The 19,910-nt window shown below is 48.4% G+C and overlaps 1 protein-coding gene across 2 annotated transcripts in view; it reads right to left on the reverse strand.

Annotated features, from left to right (window-relative positions):
* The window catches only part of FRMD1 (FERM domain containing 1), a 44,169-nt gene extending 26,406 nt beyond the window's left edge, over positions 1-17,763 (reverse strand). Inside the window, exons 1-3 of one of the 2 annotated variants that reach the window (XM_075146342.1) lie at positions 17,682-17,763; positions 6,872-7,036; positions 1,189-1,279 (exon numbers count right to left, since the gene is read on the reverse strand). In XM_075146342.1, the coding sequence (XP_075002443.1) occupies positions 1,189-1,279; positions 6,872-6,967 (187 nt within the window). In that variant the 5' untranslated portion in view covers positions 6,968-7,036; positions 17,682-17,763. Of the gene's footprint in view, positions 1-1,188; positions 1,280-6,871; positions 7,469-17,681 lie in introns of those variants that run through there. The other variant, XM_075146343.1, reaches the window with a different exon arrangement.
* Between the last annotated feature and the right edge of the window lie 2,147 nt (positions 17,764-19,910).

Raw genomic sequence — 19,910 nt, forward strand, 5'->3', positions numbered from 1 at the left:
GTCCTGCCAGTGGAACAGGCAAAAACTGGTGTTATAAAAAGCCGGCGGTGGGGGAGGACTCACAGTAACACAGTTGATTTGTGGAAAAAGTTAAAAGTATTCAGGTCTTCCTCACATAACAAAAAAAACTGCGCTGGTTTAAACACACAGATATATTTGTTAGCTACCGGTTTAGTTACATTGATGGAATCTCTTGGAGACTCTACAAACCTTACAGAGATAAACAGCTTACGCCGGTCTCAGTTTGAGTGCTGTGCTCAAAAAAAAGAAAAAGTTCTTAGAGAATGAGAGCAGAAAGGAAATGAGACAAGTAAACTTAAAAGAAACTATTCTATCCCACATACTACTCATAAGGAGGCAAAAGAAATCTTATTTAGAAGGACTCATAAAAGACTATTCTCATTTCAATGAAACAATATCTAGATTTGTAGTAGTAAATAATAACACACTTGAGAAAAATTTTGGAGGGAAAAAAAGTCCTTTCCACGCTTTTGGAAATGTGGGGAGGCAGGATAAGGAGGACAACAGATCCGTTTCTAATTACTAAGAGTTTTGGGGGGGTGCCAATGCACACACCATCCTAGAAACGTAATATCTCATCTCAGTTTGCTCCTTTAAGGCATCATCTTACAGTGTTTTCTGGTCAAAACCGAGCTGTAGGACCAAGCAGACTAGACTTCAACCCACGGACTAAGCAGTTTTGTATTTCCCATGCGATGTTTCAAAACCCAATGTCCCCCACGCATGCATTCAGTCCCCTCAAACCATTTGAGTTTCCTCCCCCTGGTGCCACATTCTTTGCATGTGACTTCAGAAGAGAAGTAACACTTTCAGCCCCAAAGTCCTTTTAAAATTCACCTCCTGTTCAACTACTGACAGTTTTGAATTCAGTGACAAATATGTTGGCTAGCAACTCGGCTATAGGAGAGAAAGAAAACCCCACAAAGAGGTGGAACATAAGAACAAAGGAGGAGAACAAAAGCCCCCCTTCTCCCAATTTGTCTGCCCACATACCAAAGATCAAAAGAGCTCCGAGAAGCCTGTGCATAATCTACATACTTTGTGACCTTATTACAATCAAATTCCCCGCAGGCACGGCCGCTGTGTATATATGCACACACTGTAAATACACAAGTGGGTCTGTGGACGTTTGCCAAGTCATTTGCTCCGTGCATTGAGTTTGCTTACTTTTAACAATGCTGAGGCCAAAGAAGTGAGGCTCTTTAATCTTCACTAAATCACAAACTTGCTGAAAGAGCTCCTGTCCAGTGGCTTTGACCTGAAAGAAACAACCAATCCAACATTACAGATGGCTCACACACCTGGATGGAGCAATTCTCCGTCTTTACATTGGCCAATACATTTTGGGGTACCACAGCAAAAAAAAACCCCATAGAACAAGCTTTGTTTTCAGCATTATTATTGCTATTATCACAGAATAATAATCAACATGTCATTCTCCCTCCTTCACAGTGCAAAGTGGCTCAGCTCAGTAAGACATGAATTTAAAGCTTCCTATCTATTGGCATCTCTGTATAAGAATTTGAAGCACTGCTGGAGCCCTAGTTTTGTGCAGTACCTACCACGCTATTTATAGGTGCTCTTACGGAAAGCGTGTTTGTAATCACAGAAATGAAAATATTACTCTCTTGCAGATATTTTTTTTTTTTTGAGAGGTTAAGAGAAAAAACAAAAAAACTTTCATTCAGGAGAACTAGAAACAAAAGTACACAAACAAACCCAAGATTGCATGGTTTGAGCAGAAATAGCTTGTGGGTTAGAGATGAACTTGCTCTGTAGCTCACACAGAAGAGCTTGTTCTGTCCCCTGCTGACTCCTGGTCACACAGCAATTAACATCTTCATCTTCTGAAGCTGTCACCAACGGCCTATATAAGGTCTTGCCCATTTCCATGCCATACCGAGACCTGCCAGTACCCTCGCCCCCCATAACGCTGTGCACGCTCTGGGGAAGCACCGGGAAAGCGGAGCTGCCAGCACACGCAGGGGACCAGAGGCTGGGCAGTATTTGCAAGCACGGCGCAGGGTAAGAGAGCGCCGTGGCACTGCGGCACAGCGACCAAATGCGCTGTTCTAGCAGGGCTGCTCGGAGCACAGGCTCCTCCAGCAAGAGCATGATTCTGGCTACCTGCATGTGCAGACCTGCATGTATACTATGATCGGAAAATTCCCCCACTAAATGTCCTCCCACCTACAGCCTCATTTCCCCCACCCCATCGCACCACCCCAGGAGCACAGACAGACAGACAACCACAGGCACAAACAAAACCCCCAAGCCCCCCAACCCTCAGAGGCATAGGGGAAGGAGTTTTGAGCAAGGGCAGGTGGGGAGAGCAGAACACCACCAGCACAGACAAGCTCAGCTCAGCCCTGGGTGCTACCAGCTGCAGCTGTGAAATGGGCCAGAACCTCTGAATTTTGTACACCGCTGCTGGAGGATTCAGATAAGCAGCGGCAGGAGCAGCTTTCCCAAGGAGGGACAGGGCAGTGCTACCTTCACAGCAGCAAAGATGACAGGGCAGAAGTCAACTACAGAACTCTCTTACAAACTAATCACCGCCATCAAACTAATCACCACCATAATTCTTCAAACCCTTTTAGTGCAGGCGTGCCATATACCCCAGAAACCAGCTGCGCTCCCCTCCCTGCCCCAGGACGTACCATGTCACTAGACATGGACAATGGGAAACTGGAGGTCATATAAGTACTCATTTTCTTCTGCTTGACAAGGCATCACTAGCCAGCCACTCACTACCACTTTATCGGGAGCTTTGAAACCTGTGCTATACCAATACACACATGCGTGTGCATATATGTGCTTTGGGAGGGGAGGAGGTAGTGCACAGTTCTGATAAGGCCCAGAACCACATCTGGGTCTCATTTGCGTCTCCGTGGGAGACTGCACCCTTACCGTCTCACACCTAAATGCAGTATTTGCTCAGCCGCCAAGAACACACAGTTGGAAGGGAAAGTTGGGCACGGATCTGCCTCCTTTCTCAAGGAAGCAGGCTCTGAGCATGTTCTCCTATTTGGGAAGGACTCGCTAAGGAAGAGGTGACCTACCCCTGGCCAGAATGGTTATGTGCATACAAGAGTCACTGGCAGCACAGGACTGTGTAAAAGCTATACGATTAGCTGAATTTGTAAGTGGCATGCTTTCACACCTAAGGGAAGAAAAACCTGCTTTAAGATACTTAGTTCTAGCAAACTGAGCACTTCAATGTTTTGTGACACTCAGCTCGAAAGCAGTAATTTAATCAGATTTCTTGCACAGCAGGTATGCGAGCTACCACCTTGTCCATTCTCCTTGTGGCACGTCCCTCCTGTACCAAGTTTTACTCCCAGCCTTCAAGGCTATGCAATACCGATTACACTTGCAATCACTGTTACCTCCTCCTGCCTTCCCTGCTCAAAGCAACCAACACTTCTCTTTGCATTTTTCATCTGTGCACTTCTCTTTGGCCTTTCCTCCCTTTGTGTGTGGTTCCTGCGCCAAGCTCCATCCCAGACACGCCATGAATCATTCCTTCCCCTGACACTCAGCGTTGCCCCATGTGAGACTCAGGGCTTCTTTACACAAGAAATTTAGTCCAAAGTCAAGTCAAGTGCAAGTTTACAGAAGGCAACTGCTACTCCAGGGTCATTCTATGTGCAAATATTCACACATCTTGGTTACCTACCTCTATTTTTCTTAGTCCATATGCTTTAAAACATCAGCTCTCCTGCTCATAGAACAACTGAAAGACTTCAGACCTACGCCTGCTATTCACCAACACACAGGACCTCACCAGACTTTTCCCCTCCAAAAATTTCTGTTCACGCTCCCACCCTTTCTCCAGCAGCTAGGCAAGGAGCAACATCTGCTAGGGCTGCTTCTGAACTACCCAAACACAGGCAGGGTGGCTGCCTGCTCTGCTCCCCTCGTTGGCAGCCGGACCTTCGCTAGGATAGGTCTCTCTATTCAGCTGCTACCAGTCCAGAAAATTTTCAGAAACCTAGTCATAAAAACTAGTTGATATTGATCAACAGGTTCAAAACTATCAGGGGGATAAGCCACAATGCTGGCAGATAAACAAAACTGAACAAACTGGATACCTCTCCAAGATCTTTGGTGCAACCGATACAATTTTCAGTTGCATCATTCCCACTCACAGCCTGCTTAAGCTCCCCGGTGCTCATACTCCATCTCCCCACGGGGGCTGCCCGAGCAAGGCAGACTGCTTTGCTCTGTGCTCTGATGTCCGTTCTCCCCAGCAGAAGCCTCCCACTTCGCCTCGCCATCCTCGGGGCGGCTGGTGAGCTCAGCACCCACTAGTTCTCCTGACCGCTCTGCTTCTCCTCATGTTCACAGTTGGTCCCGGCAAGACAGTTTCCTCCTCCTCATCTCCTCAAATTTGTCTATACATCCAGAAAGGGGGACACCAAAGTTAATTAAGAGATACCCAATTATGGGGGAAGAGACTTTAAAATGGCTCCTGCTCTTCTCTCTTCAACAGCACTATCTGTGAAGGGCATAAGACAAATCCATTTTAAAGAGTGGGCTTCAATCTACATGTGACCACATAAAACACGTATAGGTAAACTCTTATCTGGAAGGGTGGAATTTATATGGGAGGGGGGAGAAAGGAATTACCTGCATAAACACTGTGCTTATCACGGGAAGGATCTATAATTTATTCTGCTGGAAGGATAACCATTCCTACCTACCTCACTGAGCTGCAAGCTTGTTTAGTATTTGCATTCCACACTGAAGAGGTTAAAAGGCTTTGGAAATATTAAGTAGTGGCATTATTATTCTAATAAATGCACAAAGTATCATCTGTGGTTGTGCTAATTAAATTTGGGTTCTACCATCATCACTAGAAAACAGCCTTGATGTTCTTTTTAAAAAAAAAAAAAATCTCTCCAGCTGCGAAATCTTAATTTTTGTTGTTGTTTTGAAGGGGTGTTGTGGTAAAGACAGAAGCCAAATGAAAAGCTGGTTTTGGTGACTTGCCCAGCTGTAACAGGTCATGTTTCACTCTCTATGCAATTAGGACACAACTGTGCGTTAAGGTCTCATGTTTTGGCCCAGGCAGCTATTCCCTTTCACACACAGGCGTCTCCACATACGTATTTTCTCAACTTCCCAGCTGCCAAAGCAAGGGGCAGCAGAAGCGAGGAGGGAAAATGTCTTTAGAAGGGCTACCGAGGGGTGCTGTGGCAGAGACCCCTCCGTGGGACAAGGCGGCGATGCTCAAGGCGCCCCAACTCTTTGGAGGGGCGGCAGGCAGGAACTGGGGGGGGGACACAGCACCTTCCCTCCGTCCCTGCTAGTGCTCAATGCGAAAGACCATTTCTTATGCTTATTAAATACCCTGGAGGTATTTAAAAGACACGTAGATGTGGTGCTTAGGGACATCTTAGGGTTTAGTGGTGGACTTGGCAGTGCTAGGTTTATGGTTGGACTCGATGATCTTAAGGATCTTTTCCAACCTAAATGATTCTATGATTTTACGATAAACTGAAAGTAAGCAGGATTTACCATATGCTTTAAGCGCTGCCTAAACTTAATACGATGGAGTGTAACCCAGCGGTGGAGGATCAGCCGTGCGCTCAGCTCAGGCACGGGCGCAGCGAGGAGCAGCGACGGCATCAGCCCTGCCGGCACACCGCCCTCCTGCACGCCAGTCCGCACCTTCCCTGCGGCAGAGAGGGCTCCGCTATCTCGGATCTTTAGCCTCCCTGATAAAAGCTATAAGAAGGTGAGATTTAGGGTCAGCCGCCACAGACCATTACCCAGACCTGTGTACCTGCTGCCAAGAACTTAATTAAATCATTGTTTTGTGGCTTGCAAAAAAGCCAGCAGATTGCAAAAGCCTTCTGGGGCAGTAGATGGGCTGGGTTTGAACCAGTAACCTATAAGCAGAGCACCCCAGATTTTTGCTGTTTAGAGCGTTGTCCCATCCAGCCCTCGTGGCTGTTTCAGTTAGCGATGCCACACTTAAGCACAGCAGGTAGGAAAATTCCTACATGGATTTTGAAGATTAGCATGCATAGTTTCAAAAGCCACCGTTTCAATCAAGTGCTTAAAATAACAGTTCACCTCAACTGTCTTCTCCCCTTCCCCATCCCAGAGGGGGGAAAAAAACCCCACCCAAAACAAAGCAAAACCTCCCCAGCCCACACATGAGTGCAGGCACACGCTCACAAGAGAGCACTTATCTTTCGGGCTAGCTTGTCCTCTGAACGTGAAGTGCCTCTGTCAGCTCAGTTTCTCACAAGTTCAAGGAGCAGCTGGCGTTGCACAGAGGCACCGCGCCGTGGTGGACATCGTGCCACGCTGGGCTGCCAGCTGACCTGGCTCTGCTGTCGCTTGTGCGCACACACTTAGGCGGTGATCAAAGAAATGAAGCGACTTACCTCTATTTTTTGAGTACAAGTACTCAAAGGAGGGAGAAAACCCCTCAATGGTTGTTTACTCTGCCTTAGAGTCTTTGAAGAGATCTGCAGACTATCAAAACCAGAAATAGCTCAAACGCCAGAGAAACGGTCATGTGTTGGGCACGCTTGCTAATTTTATAAAAAATTGCTAGATTATTATTAGCGGCAAAAACACTGAGAAAAAATAAAAAAAGGAATAACAAAAAAAAAAAGAGCAGAGGGGACTCCCCCTGTCCAAAAACACAACCAGGACTTCTAAGGAACTCTGCAAATGAGCTGAAGCTGCCCAATTAGAAAATGAACCACCAATTACCCTAAGCTGGCTAATAGCCTTTCAGTCAGCAGACAGGCACCAGGCTTTTGGGAGAACAATGGGAGCTAACAAAACTGAACCGCAGCCGCGGTGCTGCGGCCTCCCGGCCACTCACCCCGACGGCGAGGCTGAGCTGCTCCCGGGTGGGCAGGAAGACGCAGACGCTCCGGCTCTCCGGCTGCATCCTGCCGGCCAGCAGCGCCCTGCTCATGGTGGGCGGCTCCGTGGGGGCCAGGGTCTCCTCTCCGGGCGGGCGTCAGGCTCCCTTCATCCCATGCACCTGCCGAGAAGGTGAGAGGATCAGTGCCACGCTCCTGCCGGCGCTGGGAGCAGCCCACGGCACGTGTTCGACGGGATGTTTTCCTCCTCGCTGTTTAAAAAAAAACCAAACTCATCCGTTTTACAGCACCACAGTCAACGTTTCCACCGGCATTGCAGCACAAACTGGGCAGTCGACCTTTAAATAGCCCGTGAGTCCCAGGAGAGTAGCACAAAGCAACCGGGTCTCCTTAGAATAACAAGGCGAGGTTACCAGACTCAAGGTTTCAAGACGCATGTAAGTGATAAGGCAGATGACACCACGGATGGCTTCCCGAAAAAGCCCACGAGGGAGGGGAGAGCACCCCATCCTTCAACCGGGTACCTCACTCCTGCCCAAAGCGGAGGTTTCAGCGAGCCGTCAGCAGGCACCTGTCAGTGTGGCGGACGACTTCTGAGCTGTCTTCCCCTTCTCTCCGCTCTTGGTCCCAGGGAAACTGCTGAACCCAAATCCTCTACACCTCAACTCAAAGGAGGAGGTGGAAACACAAACTCGCAAAGCCGAGCTGTTGTTTCGTACTTTTTGCGAGACGAGCACTGCCAGCCTCCTCCCGAGGGCTGAGCCCAAGCTGCACGAGCATCTTACTTCTGTTACTATCGTAACTTCAGCTGTAAGAGACAGAAACTCAATTTACACCCAAAAGCTATAACCTTCACGTTATAGCTGGGTTAGACACAGTTTGCTCAGCAATTTGTGCCATTTTATTTACAGCCCTCTGCTCCAATGCTCTCCAGGGCAAGGAAGCATCCCATGGCACCTGCTGAATCCAGAAGGAAGGGGAGAGGCTCCTCAAGGGTAGGTTAGGGATGAACGCCGGCAGAGACCTGAACCAGCAGGATACCAACCAGTTATGGGGTCCGCTCCATCCCCGCACAAGATTTGATGCAAGCCAGCAAACCCTGGCTGCCCCAAAATCACGCCGGCACGACTCCTTTGGGGCAGCGACACCTGGACACCCATCACCGGCGCAGCAACAGAGGTGCTGCTGGCTGCTGGCTGCCCTGTGCCCCCGGGGACGGGCACATACCCCAACAAGGGGGGCCAAAGGCACCGGCTCTGGCAGCGCTGTCCTCTCCCACCACCCGCGGCACCGGCCGCCTGCGGCGGACAGGCTGTGAAGGGATGCAAGGGCTTTTCCTTCACCCTCCAAAATGGCTTCAAGGACGAGGGATCATAACCAGCAAGGAAGCAGGTCACGTTATGCTAACACACGACATACATACACACATATATGTACACGTGCATGTGTGCATTACGTGTAAGTTTTAAAAGCATTTGGTATTTAAAATAAAGGTTGTCCTATTTCAGGGGAAAAATATAGCGGAATCAAGCTCTTGTGCGGGAGATGGGAAAAGCAAACTGCCACAGAAAACAAAGTGCAGTACAGAAAAAAGAACTTGGATTTACCCCTCTCTCTTCAATTTCATGCTCACACATTACAGTTATTTTTTTTAAAATCAAATACAAGAAAAAGATCTATAAGTGTCCTTTTGCAAGTACAAAAAGCTGTTCCATGCACCGTCTTCCCTGAGCCAGCATATACAATGCTTCTTAATAAAGCATTTTTTTATATAAGTTCTTTATGTAGAACATCTCTAATGAGACAGAAGTAGAAAATACTGCATTTATTGTATTAATGAAAAGAAGGGGTTTTAAAGGCTATTATTATTACTTTTTTCCAAAATCAGAATTTAATTAAACAAGAACTAGGAGTTTTAAAAAGAAGATTGCTCTGAATTATAAGCAAGCAGGAAAGACACATTTGACTTCCTGGGACAGGTGAAAGCTTCTATTAAATGAAATATTAAGAGAAAAACTCTGATTTATTCTCTCTTATCGATATAATTATACTGATGAGCTCTCTTAGGCTCCAGGCTACACACTACTAACAGCTGTATATAAATTACAGATGTCTACAGAATGACTCGAGGGCAACAGGTCACCATTATTATTGCCAGCTGATGTCATATGCGCCATAAACTTTATCAACAGCATAAAGACCTTGGAGTATGAGCTCAGGCTTTCCAACATAAGGAGGTTTGTCTTAATTGTCAAACCGCTGCCCTGGCTTGTCACATTCCCACTCACAAGGGGAGATCACATTCAGCGAAGACGTTCAAGCGGCTTATAACAGAACCGAAAATAAGACAAAGAAGCAACCGTGAAAAACATGTGCACACAGTTTTCTGTGGATAACTGAAGAAACTGAATCCCACTTCCCCATAGCCTCTATAAAACAAAGCTTCTGGAAAGCTTTTCCTCTGGTCTCACACCTGCTTTGTCCATTTGAATTTTTAAGAGAACAACTGTGGACCCTGGGAGCAAGGAAGTGAGAAAGGACACAGAAAAGGTGTTTTTCTTCTTGCATTTTAAAACAAACGGGCTTGTGGACCCTGCCACAGCAGCTAAGAGGGTAAAGAAGCAACGTTCTTAATCTGAAGGGGGAGGTCAAACACTAGCCCAGCTCAGCCTTCTCTTCTTTAGAGGTATGTTAGGATGCAATAAAACATAATGAATCATTAACTAACATTGCATGTTTACACTTCTTTTTTTTAAAAAGAGAAGTTGTGAGCCAAGAGTAACTGCCCAATGAAAACAAGTGGCCAGAAGGAATGCTCTTACTTAAACATAGACAATTTCAGACTGCCCATATGCCATTCTTTTGTTTACCACAGATTCCAACCTCTTAACCTCAATTAAACTCTAAAAGCTCCAGCAAATGCACTGCAGATGAATTAATAAAAGCTGAAGTCAATCATCGGCCTCTGGGACACCCTACAGGTTATTTGGTTTTGTTGTTTTGGTTTTTTTTAAATAACATCACTTCATGTTTCAGCTCCCAGAGAAGTGCATTTTGAGATGTAATTGCTTGGTCAAAGGCCCCCGCAGTCTATCAATAAAACAGTCAAAGGCGCTATTTATTTGTATTCTTCTGGTATCAGTCAGGAGGCTTATTAGTGCCCAGAGTGATGGCACAGCTTATTTAGCCCTGTTTATTTTACCTAAACACACGTGCAGCGGAGCTTTGGAAAACACGCCTGTCATTAATTTCAAGAATCCTCTGATTAAACAGCTCAAACACAGCCATAAAAACTCATTAAGAAAAAACCCTAATCTTCGCCTCCTCTCTCCATGGCCCCCCAGTACCAGAGCAGAACCTCAGCCCTTGCTGGGTCAAAGCAGGAATTGCTGAGGTTTGCCCCAGCGAGAGGGTAAGAGTGGCAGAGCCCTGCGAGGGAGGAGGAAGAGGAGACTGTTCGCTTTGGTCGTCATCAGGATGGCTAGCTAAACCACCTCACGCAACCCCTATACACAACCGCATGAGGATGACCTGCCACCTCTGAATTTGGGGCCACGCCACAGCCAGCCTGTCTGGAAGCCGGTCTCATCCAAACAGCACATGGGCTGGCGTAGCCTTATGAGCATCGCTGTATTTTACACATCGGTCCGTGGGACCACAGCGAACTGGGTCCTAATCCTGATTTCAGCCTCTAGGTACTGCCACAACCACACCTCAAGGGGATAAAGCAAATAGATGAATGAGCAATCACCTACCAACTCAAAGCAGCAAAACAGAATAAAGTCCTCCTCTATAGAGAAAAAAAGCACAGGTAATTCTGTGCTTCCCTCAAAAACACCTGGAAACATGCTTTGTAAGGTTTATTACAGTAAAACATCTTAGGAAAGCTGGTTTTGCTAGAGCTGACAGAAAATGAGCATTGAGCATCTTCCTGATGCAACCTTACCAGAGTGTCCCTACAGAGTCCCATCAAAAACTGTCCAGAAACATTAAGACTCTTCTTAACAGTTTCCAGACATTATCCAGAGATGTCTTAGGCTTCTAAGACAACTAGACTCTTAGGCTGCAGTTTCACAATCAGCTTAAGCAGCTTTAATCAAGGCAGTCCTGCAGCAAGACAGACAGACAACTGCCTTGAAACAAATCTGCCTTTGGCAGCAACCCACACTTGGGCTGCCTCATACTCATGATGAAACGCGGCTTTAAAACTGAGAACCCCCCTCACCTTCCAGGTATTTTGTCCCCTCAGAGGCATACTGTAGGGCTCCAGTATTATCTGCAAAACAGAGTAATAAAGAGCCTGAGCGAGTAAAAGATGCAATGATGGCATGCATTAGCCTTTCCCAGCAACTTCAAGTGCCCACCCACCTCCTTTGACTATCCCCCAAGATGATGAAAATTTCTCTGGAAAGATGCATCAATCAGGAGGGAGGGGAAAAAAAAGTTGCTTGGCAGGCCAGAAAACAAGACTGAAGCTAAATAGCTTTATGTCACGGCTGCAGATGATGTGAAAAGTGCCACCTCCAACCAAGAGCCAGGACAACTAGGCCGTGTCCTGCAGCAAATTCCCAGAAGCACATTGACTTTTCAAATGTATCTGCCTCAGCGTTACTCCAGGACTAGCACGACATATCCAAGGGCAAGGATGCCACAAGGAGATAAGGTACTGAATTTGGTGCCCACACACTGCTTTTGGGGTAGAATACATAACTGCCTTCAAACGCTGAGCTCTACTTAGTAGGAAGCCCCTATTCAAAGCCATTGAAGAAGGAATACCAAGACACCTCCCAGTCAATTGAATGCTCTGAAGAACTGGATCCCAGAACCAATGCAGCTTGGCTACGCAACAGATGCAACACTGACAGTAAAGACAACTGGCTTTCAGTCCACAGATGTGGGAGATGCAACTGCAGCAGGCCTTCTGCATCTGCTAGCAACACCTCTTAGATATGAGTGCAGTCCTCTCGCAGGTATGGGATGCGGGCCTGGCTCCCACCTTTCCTTTAGGATTTTCAAAAGGTACAATGGGAGATGCCTTCAAAAACTCCAGGGCTGGAGCCCTAGCAGACTTAGCTATCACCCTGTACCTTTTGGGACAGATGGGAAAATCGCTGAGTGTTGGTCTTAGATATCGACCAACATCCTTTTTCTTTTCTTCCTGTACAAGCAGCACTCCCTGCTGCCACCGAGCTTTAACAATAGAGAGGAAAATGCCTTCTTGTTAGTCTTCATCGCAGGATTAGACACAGCTCTTAGTTAGGCATGACTGCCCGTGCTCCACCTTTGTGCTGCGACGTTTTCCTGCCTCACGTCAAGCAGCACGAGTGAACGCTAGAACATGAAATGCGCTCTTGAGTTTATAACTCTTCTGCTCTGCACCCCCTATAACGTGGCCGGTGTCCTCAGGAAGAAGGCATCTCCCAAAATTCCCGGGGACACGCATTCCTAACCTGGGACCACGCTGCTATGCTACTCTGTCTGTAGGCTGCCCTAGTCCTTTAAGCTCAAAAGACGGGGGACAACTCTCCTACCCAGGGACGGCAGCGTTCTCTGGCAGCCAAGTAAAAGTGACTCACGTTTTTGGGCACACATCAGACCTTACTGCTGCTAACTAGTCCTCAAGGAGAGGAAAAAGGCTTAGCTGAGGACAGAGCCCCAAAGGAGGTGCTCCTACAGCGCGTGGAAACACCACAGCAGGGCAGCGGTGGCAGGACCACGCAGGGTGGCTCTCCCATGGGATGAAAAAAGCCCCTCAGCAGTTTGCTCTCTGTGAGGAGAGCCCAGCATGAATCACCTGGGCTTAATCTTTCCCTGAAACCAAAACTGAATTCAGGAGGCTTTTGAGAAAAACAGACAATGAGTATTAAAGGCTCCAGGCAAAAAGGGACGAATTAGGATCTCACAGGGACTACATTTTTCCATCACTTCCAAGTGATGGAAAGTGCCTTTGAATTTTTGTACACAAACACATGCAGCCTTTTAAAATACATTATTTTATCAGAAGCATATGCAAAACTTAGCAATGTGCATGCTTTAAACAATACCCAAACAGTAAAGTCTGCAGCTAGAGCATGCAATTCCTTTCCAGCATGCCTTTTTCCTGGGCGGACAAACATTCTCTTGCCAACATGGGAAGAGCAATGGATCAACTGATCCTGCCTTTTCATTGATTGGCAAAAGTAGTAGCATGTACCCTATCTTGTCTGTCTACCAACATGAAGTTTCTCATTACAATGAATTTGTTTACTTCTGCATAATCTATTAATGGACTCGTTTCTTGCTTACCAATCACTTATAGGGCTTCCTCATGCTTCATAAATCAAGCACATTAATTAAAGTTTATGAGTAAGTAGCAACTGAAGGCATCGATTGGCCTAGGTAAATGCAGAAGCATAAGAAAGAACCAGCAAAACATGGGACAAGGCGTGAGCCAGCCTCAGTGTCCATCGCACCTCACATAAAGCAGCTGCAAAGGAAGCCTGCTCAGAAGTGCAAAGCTCTCTTTTCTCAGCTGATGACCAAGACAGCATTGCACGAGATCTTGCAAAGGTTGAGAGAAGTGAATTGCTTGAATAGTCATTCAATAACAGCAAGCTTGCCTCCACTCAAACACATGGACAATCTCTTTCGAGATGGACCCTTACAGAAAGCTTATTCATGGGCATACGTACGCAGAGCCAGGAGTGCAGTAAAGAAAATGCCGGAGTCTGGTACCTCAGTGTGAAGGACAGCAACAGAAGATACTTCAGTTTGGCGCTCCAGCGCTCGCCCTGCGCACATCTGCCAAGTAGTGCAATCTTTACTAAAGACTGTTCATCTTTTGTATCTGGGGGAAACAGGAGAAGCAAAGTACAGACAGAGAGCTGCAGCAAGGTCTTTAAAATAAGGGAGAGCGAGGCTTCCTTCCCGGCCGCTGTTAACTGTCTTAGGAAGTGCAGGGAGAGCAGCAGCAAGACCTGGTCTCTCTACTAGCAACTCAGGAGAGAAGCATCTTTCTATATCATGCAAATTGCAAATGCACAAAGTCTCATGACCCAAAAGCGGTTATTTCTCCAACTGGAAATATATTCCTTTTTTTAAGTCTACCAAGGCTATAAACAGGATTTCTCCCAAGCAGATCTGTTATACTCTTGCCTGAAGCACAACAGCTGGGACACACTCTTCTACAAGACTGTCTTTGCAGAAGTTATTCCACGGTGATGGTAGTTTTATATTTGAACTGGGCTGGACTGAATTGGAACAGATCACCAAGCCTTCTGAAATATTTTGCAGAGCTGTCCAAGAAAGTGTGAATAAACTCTTCCTTCATTTTCTATTCTCACCAAGATCTTGTAACAGTTTTAGAAGTAAGCAGGCTATGAAATATTTTAAAAAAAAAGAAAAAAAGTAAAGCATCATTATAACTTCACAAGCAATACCTGGAGTTGCAGGACAAATAAGAACAGATATGCTTTTACCAATATATCATGTAAAGAACTCTTCTGAGCAGGAATAGCTTTGCTACCAGTAATAACCAGGTAAAAAAAATTGGCTTACTTCCCTAGAGGAAGGAGAAAGTTCACTGCTGATCTCATGACATTTGAATCATCGTCTAAATATTCAGACCAACTAGGCATCTTCTGCATCAGTTTGCTTCTAACTTTTTCCCCCTAAAGCGTACAGCTAGTCTTGAACATATTCAGAGCAGAGGGTAATATTGATTTATGTAAAGTGGGCAGATTTCCAGAAAGAATAGATCAAACTCCGCCTGGAACACAGCTTGCCTCTATTGCAAGTGTGAAAATGCCAATCTGCCAATACCTTGACAAAATTAACAGAAACAGCAGGGTCTTTTGATTAGATGCAGCTTCAGAGACTGCACACAGTACTGCCAGCATCAGCTTCAGCAAACCAATGGGGAAATGGGAAGACATGGCCCAAAAAAGAAACAGAACAAAAAAGCAGCTTTAGAGAGAGTGCTGCATTTTTGAGGTGATGCCGAATTTTGCAAAAAGAGGAAATAGAGAAAAAAAAGAAAAGGCAAGCATATGAAATGGCTTAACAAGAAGCAAACTACTTCCTTGTGCGATTCTCCAAGGAGCAGCTCCTTGTCAGAGGACATCTTTTGGGCTGAGACCACCAGTTGTCCGTGCTCAGTTACTAATCACACACTACGAACTAAGGTACCACTGCTAAACACCACCAAGATAACCAAGGAGCAGTGCAGTAGCACAGGACTTTCTGCAAGAAAAGAAGTGTAACCCTGGAGCACAGTAAGCATGCAAGTAATTTACATTGTCTTGCATTGGACGAACAGTAGGGCAACGACTTTACTACAAAAGCTAACTGATACAGAGTTAACCACTGGATTAATATACTTTTTACCTGCAGTGTTGGGAACATAAAAGAATGCTGTAGCTTTAAAGCACTATCAGCCTTGGTTTTAAAAAAAAAACAAAAACAAAAACCAAAACCGAAATGACATGGCCCTTACCTGCTATCAAAAAACTTCCTCTATCAAAAAAGACTTAAATTGGAAAAGCATATGTGAATACAAATTTTTTTTGTTTGTTTTAGGATTTTTTGTTTCAGGAAAAAAAGATGACACAAATTTATTCATCACTGGTGTTTATCCCAGCTTATCATGTTCATATAAAAATCTAGTTAACAACAAAAATCCCTAGGGAAAAAAACCTGTCCAAAGAGCACTGACAGAATTTTTTGGTAAACCACTGAAAAGAATCACTCCAACTCACATTCCTCAATAGCATTTTGTAGACTTATTTTTGCTTATACTTGTTTTACCCTTTTTTTGTTTCCCCCCTCTTTTTTTTTTTTCTTAAGGTGATATCTGCAAGAAAACATTTTTTTTTTCCCTTTTGGATTTTCTTCTGATTTGGCATTCCTCATCTGAAGCCAAAACACTGGCTACTACACAGACTCTCAACATCACCAGTGCTGAAAACAGAACACTTTGATTAAGAGTGCACAACAATTAAATGGGAGGAATAAACAAGAGAGTGAGGCCAAGGCATTCAGTTGTCATTCCAAGTTTTCCAGGAACAAAATTAAAAAAAAAAAAAAGAAAAAAAAGATAAAAGCTAAGCAAATGAATGGGAAACCAATGTCCAAAAAGTTGTTTTGGTTTTTTCTTTTTTTTTTTTTAAACATTACTCCAGAGATCATCAGTGCTAGAAATACACCCTCATTATTTTCTCTGGGAAAGTGCCCTATGCTTTTGAAGTATTTATTGTCAGGGCCTGCGCATCACGGTGGTTCTCTGAAGAAGGGACAAGGTTCAGACAGCACGTTACAGTTGCCTGGTGCGGTGGAAAAAAACAGATGTGCATTTTAAATGCCACCAGGGAGTTAACTTGAGAGCCCGTCACTGCCGAGCAGCAGGAGAAACATCTCTCGATGCCGAGGACGACGATTTCTCAGCACAAGAAACCCAGAGCCTTTCCCAGTAAATTGTTACCAAAAAAGAATTCAAGAGGTGGAGAAACAATGAAGTATGGAGGCTTCTGCCTTTTTGATACCACCCCTTCTCCCGTGCACACATACCTGCTGGGACACCTATCTCCTTCCCCGTCCCGTCCCGCGCGGGTAGATGAAAGGCTGTCACGGCGGTCAGACCACCCAGACCAGCCCCGCGGGATGCCTCCAGCCCCTCGCCCCTGAGGCTGCCTCCGAGGAGGTGGCGGCAGGCGCTGGAGGAGCTCCAGGTGCTCTGCTACCTGCCCCACGCGGCTCACCCTGCCCGAGGTGCTGCAGCCTGCGGGGACCCGCGCCCCGCCGGCAGTGCCGGCCCCGCAGCCGTCCTGCGCCGCCCGCCATGGCCATGTCCCTCTCCCGCAGCACCTGCAGGACAGGTGGCAGCCAACCAGGGGCCTACTGGGAAGCGTCCCAGACGCACTCTTGCCATCTTACGTCCCAAAGGAGCCCTCTGGGACATGGCCAACAGCCCCGGGGCGTGCCGGAGGTCCCTCTCGTCACGCAGCCGGTGGTACTGCTGAGCTGGGGAACGTGCCCCGGCATCACCCCATCTTCTAGCACCGGCGAGACCCGCCGCTGGCACAGGACGACAGCGAGGGATGAAGGAGTTGCCACGACTCCAAAACTCTTCCAGAGCCCCATTCCCTCCCGTTTCCAGCCGGTGCCTGCCCACCCTCCCTGCCTCCAGGAGCCGCAGCTCCCAGCTCGCGGAGACACCCACGGCCTCAGCCCTGCACTCACCGCCGCTTTGACGGCAAAATTCCCCCATAACGTAATAAAACCAGACATCGCCTCGGCACTCCAGCCGAAATTCAGACCTCCCTTTATCGACAAAGTTGTGAATCTACTTTTGCAGCCGCTGACGGGCCCGCACACGCACATGAGAGGAAATCCTCCCGCGGCTCGGCGGGCACCAGACGCTTTCCCGAGCGCCTTCGCCTCCACGGTGCCAGGGGCTTGTTCACTCACCCTGGCCGGGCGGCGGGCGCGCCCGGGCGCTTCGCGGGTGTCTCCGTCCAAAGCGCCCGCCTGCAGCCGCACCGTCCCCACGGGCTCCCGAGGGGACCGCTCCCCACAGCCGCACCGTCCTCACGGGCTCCCGAGGGGACCGCTCCCCACAGCCGGCCGGGGCCGGGACCGGCGGGGGCAGGTGCCGCGACCGCCCCGCGCTCAGGACCCGGCACCCGTGCTTTGTCCCCGGGCGGCTCACCGGGGCCGCGCCCGCCCCCCCGCTGCCAGAGGAGCCCCGGAGGGACGCGGGAGCCCCGGGGCCGCTGCCCCGGCGGCGGAGCCCGAGCCCCGCTGGCAGCGCGGCGCCGCCCGCGCACTTACCGCGGGGCAACCCCGGTCGCAGGGCTCCGCCGTCCTCCCCGGGGCGGCATCCAGCGCCCGCCGAGCCGAGCGAGGCAGCGTCCCGAGCGGGGCGGGCAGCGAGCGCACGCCGCTGTGCTGGAGGCGGAGCGGCGGGGGGGCGGGGCCGGGACGGGTGGGACCCGCCTCCGGACCCGCCCCGCCCCGCCCTTCCCCGGGACTGCACGCTGACACCCGCGCGAGGGGTTCCCCCGCCCCTCCACACACACCGTGCCGCCGCCTCAGCGGATTGGCGGAGCCGGGCAGGGAGTAGGCGGGGCGAACCGCGGCGCGGCCTTGGGTTGGCGAGCGCGGCCGTCAATCCGCGCCGCAGCCGGCGGGCGGGCCTGAGGGGAGGGGATCGGTCGGTTGTTACGGGCCGTCCCGGCCGGTAACGGCCGCTGACGGGAGAGAGGGGGCGGTGGGACGGGCGGTGTGTGTGTGTAGGGGGGACGCCAACGGGCTGCCGCGGCGGGAGCCCGCGTGTGGGCGGGTGACGAGGAGCTGCCTGCGGGGCTGGCGGGGGTTTTGTCCCCCTTTGGGGGCGGTTTTATTCTCGGCAGAGTACTCTGCTCCGCACTGACAGCAATAAAGTCAACGTAGGTGAAATTTTAATTACGAGTGATGACAGCAAGGCACGAGAATTGGGTCTGGGTCGCTCTGCCGTACCCAGGTTGGCTGGGCAGCGCTGGCGGGGTGGGAAATGGCAAAAAGCGTAAAAAGATGCAGTCGAAGAGTCGGGGTCAGGTTTGGAAACGCTGAGCGCCCTGTGGGGTCTGGGGGCCTGCGTGTGCAGGAGGCAACGCCTTGGGAAGGAGGTGCTGTGTGGCATGCATGTTATAAATCTTCTTGCCTTCCTCTGTCTTTTATATAAAAATTTGCTTTTTAATGTAGGAAATTTCGGAAAGAAGGCCAACATCATCTCAAGCTCTGTAATGTTGTTTCCCTCACAAGTAGGCTGCTGCTTAATTTCTCCACATAACCAGTTGTTTTTAAGGGTGCAGCCCACATGGGAACTGGGATGGCAGCAAGCTGTAAGGGGAGCAGGTGGGAAGGCTTTCTTACAGTGTTGCGCTACTCTGCAGCAAGAGTTGAAATTCGCCCAGGAGGGAGCACAAGAGCGAGCCTGACTTGCTTGGTGTGACATGACCACCTGATAGGGTGAGGGAAGCAGAGCATCAGGTCACCTGTCCTTGCTCCCAGGTTTTTCTCCCATGTTTTAGGTTGGACACGAGACTGGATAAAATTTCAGCCTCGCCAGCGTGGATGACAATTTACCCCTGCCTCTTCCCAGCTGGACTGTAATAGTGAGGCTGCTCTGTGAGTGCAGGGGACATCTCATCGCCAGCCCTTTCTCATCCCACAACAGTCTTCTGAGAGGAAATATTGGCATCTTACTCATTATCTGAGCAAATATGTAGGCACCTCATTTCAGGAATGGTTCCAGGGCTGTGGGTCCTAGATGGACAAAGGTGACACCCCCCCCCCCCCCCCCCAATGACCAAGGTTAAGTCCTTCATGGTTTGTCCTGTTGTTAAGCCTACGCTGATTTATACAGTTACCCTCTCAGCATGCCAGCTGTTTCTAATGCTGTTCTGAGGTGCCTAACGTGTCGTTTGACAGGCAGCTGAGCTGGCATGACAGCTCCTGTCTGCTCATAGAAAGATGCCTCACTGTCCTCTCCTTTTTACTCCTTCCCATCTTCAGTCCTCTGTCTCCTTCACTCCCTTTGCTTGTGGCTGTAGCACCTTCCTTGTGCCAGCGCTAGAGCACTTCAAACTGCTAAGCTGGTCAAACTCACTAAAGGGACAGAAAATTCCAGCTTGTTTTGCTGGAAGAGTGGTCTGTCATGTTGAGAATTAGATTGTCTCATGGAGTGGTCCAGACAGTGTTGGAGTTAGCATCTAGTAATATCATCACCTACGTCTCCTCGCTTACTTTCCAGCATGGATTGCAGAATTGAATGCAAGGGCAGGGAATCTGGTACCCAAGTGTAGGCTCTGTTGTTGCACTTTTTCTTATTTAACCTGCCCCATACCACGCATGAAGCCTGCAGCAGAGCACAGTGCTCTCATCACAGTAGGGCTTTCTGTCATGCCCTGACAGCTAGTGGAGAACTTTAAATGTTAGCAAACAGCTCTGAACAGTTGCTGTATGCTTCTGGGTTTTGATCATTTGAAAAAGAAAATGTTATAGTTACTTACAAACTCA

Source organism: Calonectris borealis, chromosome 3 (genome assembly GCF_964195595.1).
Source record: "Calonectris borealis chromosome 3, bCalBor7.hap1.2, whole genome shotgun sequence".
In the NCBI taxonomy this organism is placed as follows: Eukaryota; Metazoa; Chordata; class Aves; order Procellariiformes; family Procellariidae; genus Calonectris; species Calonectris borealis.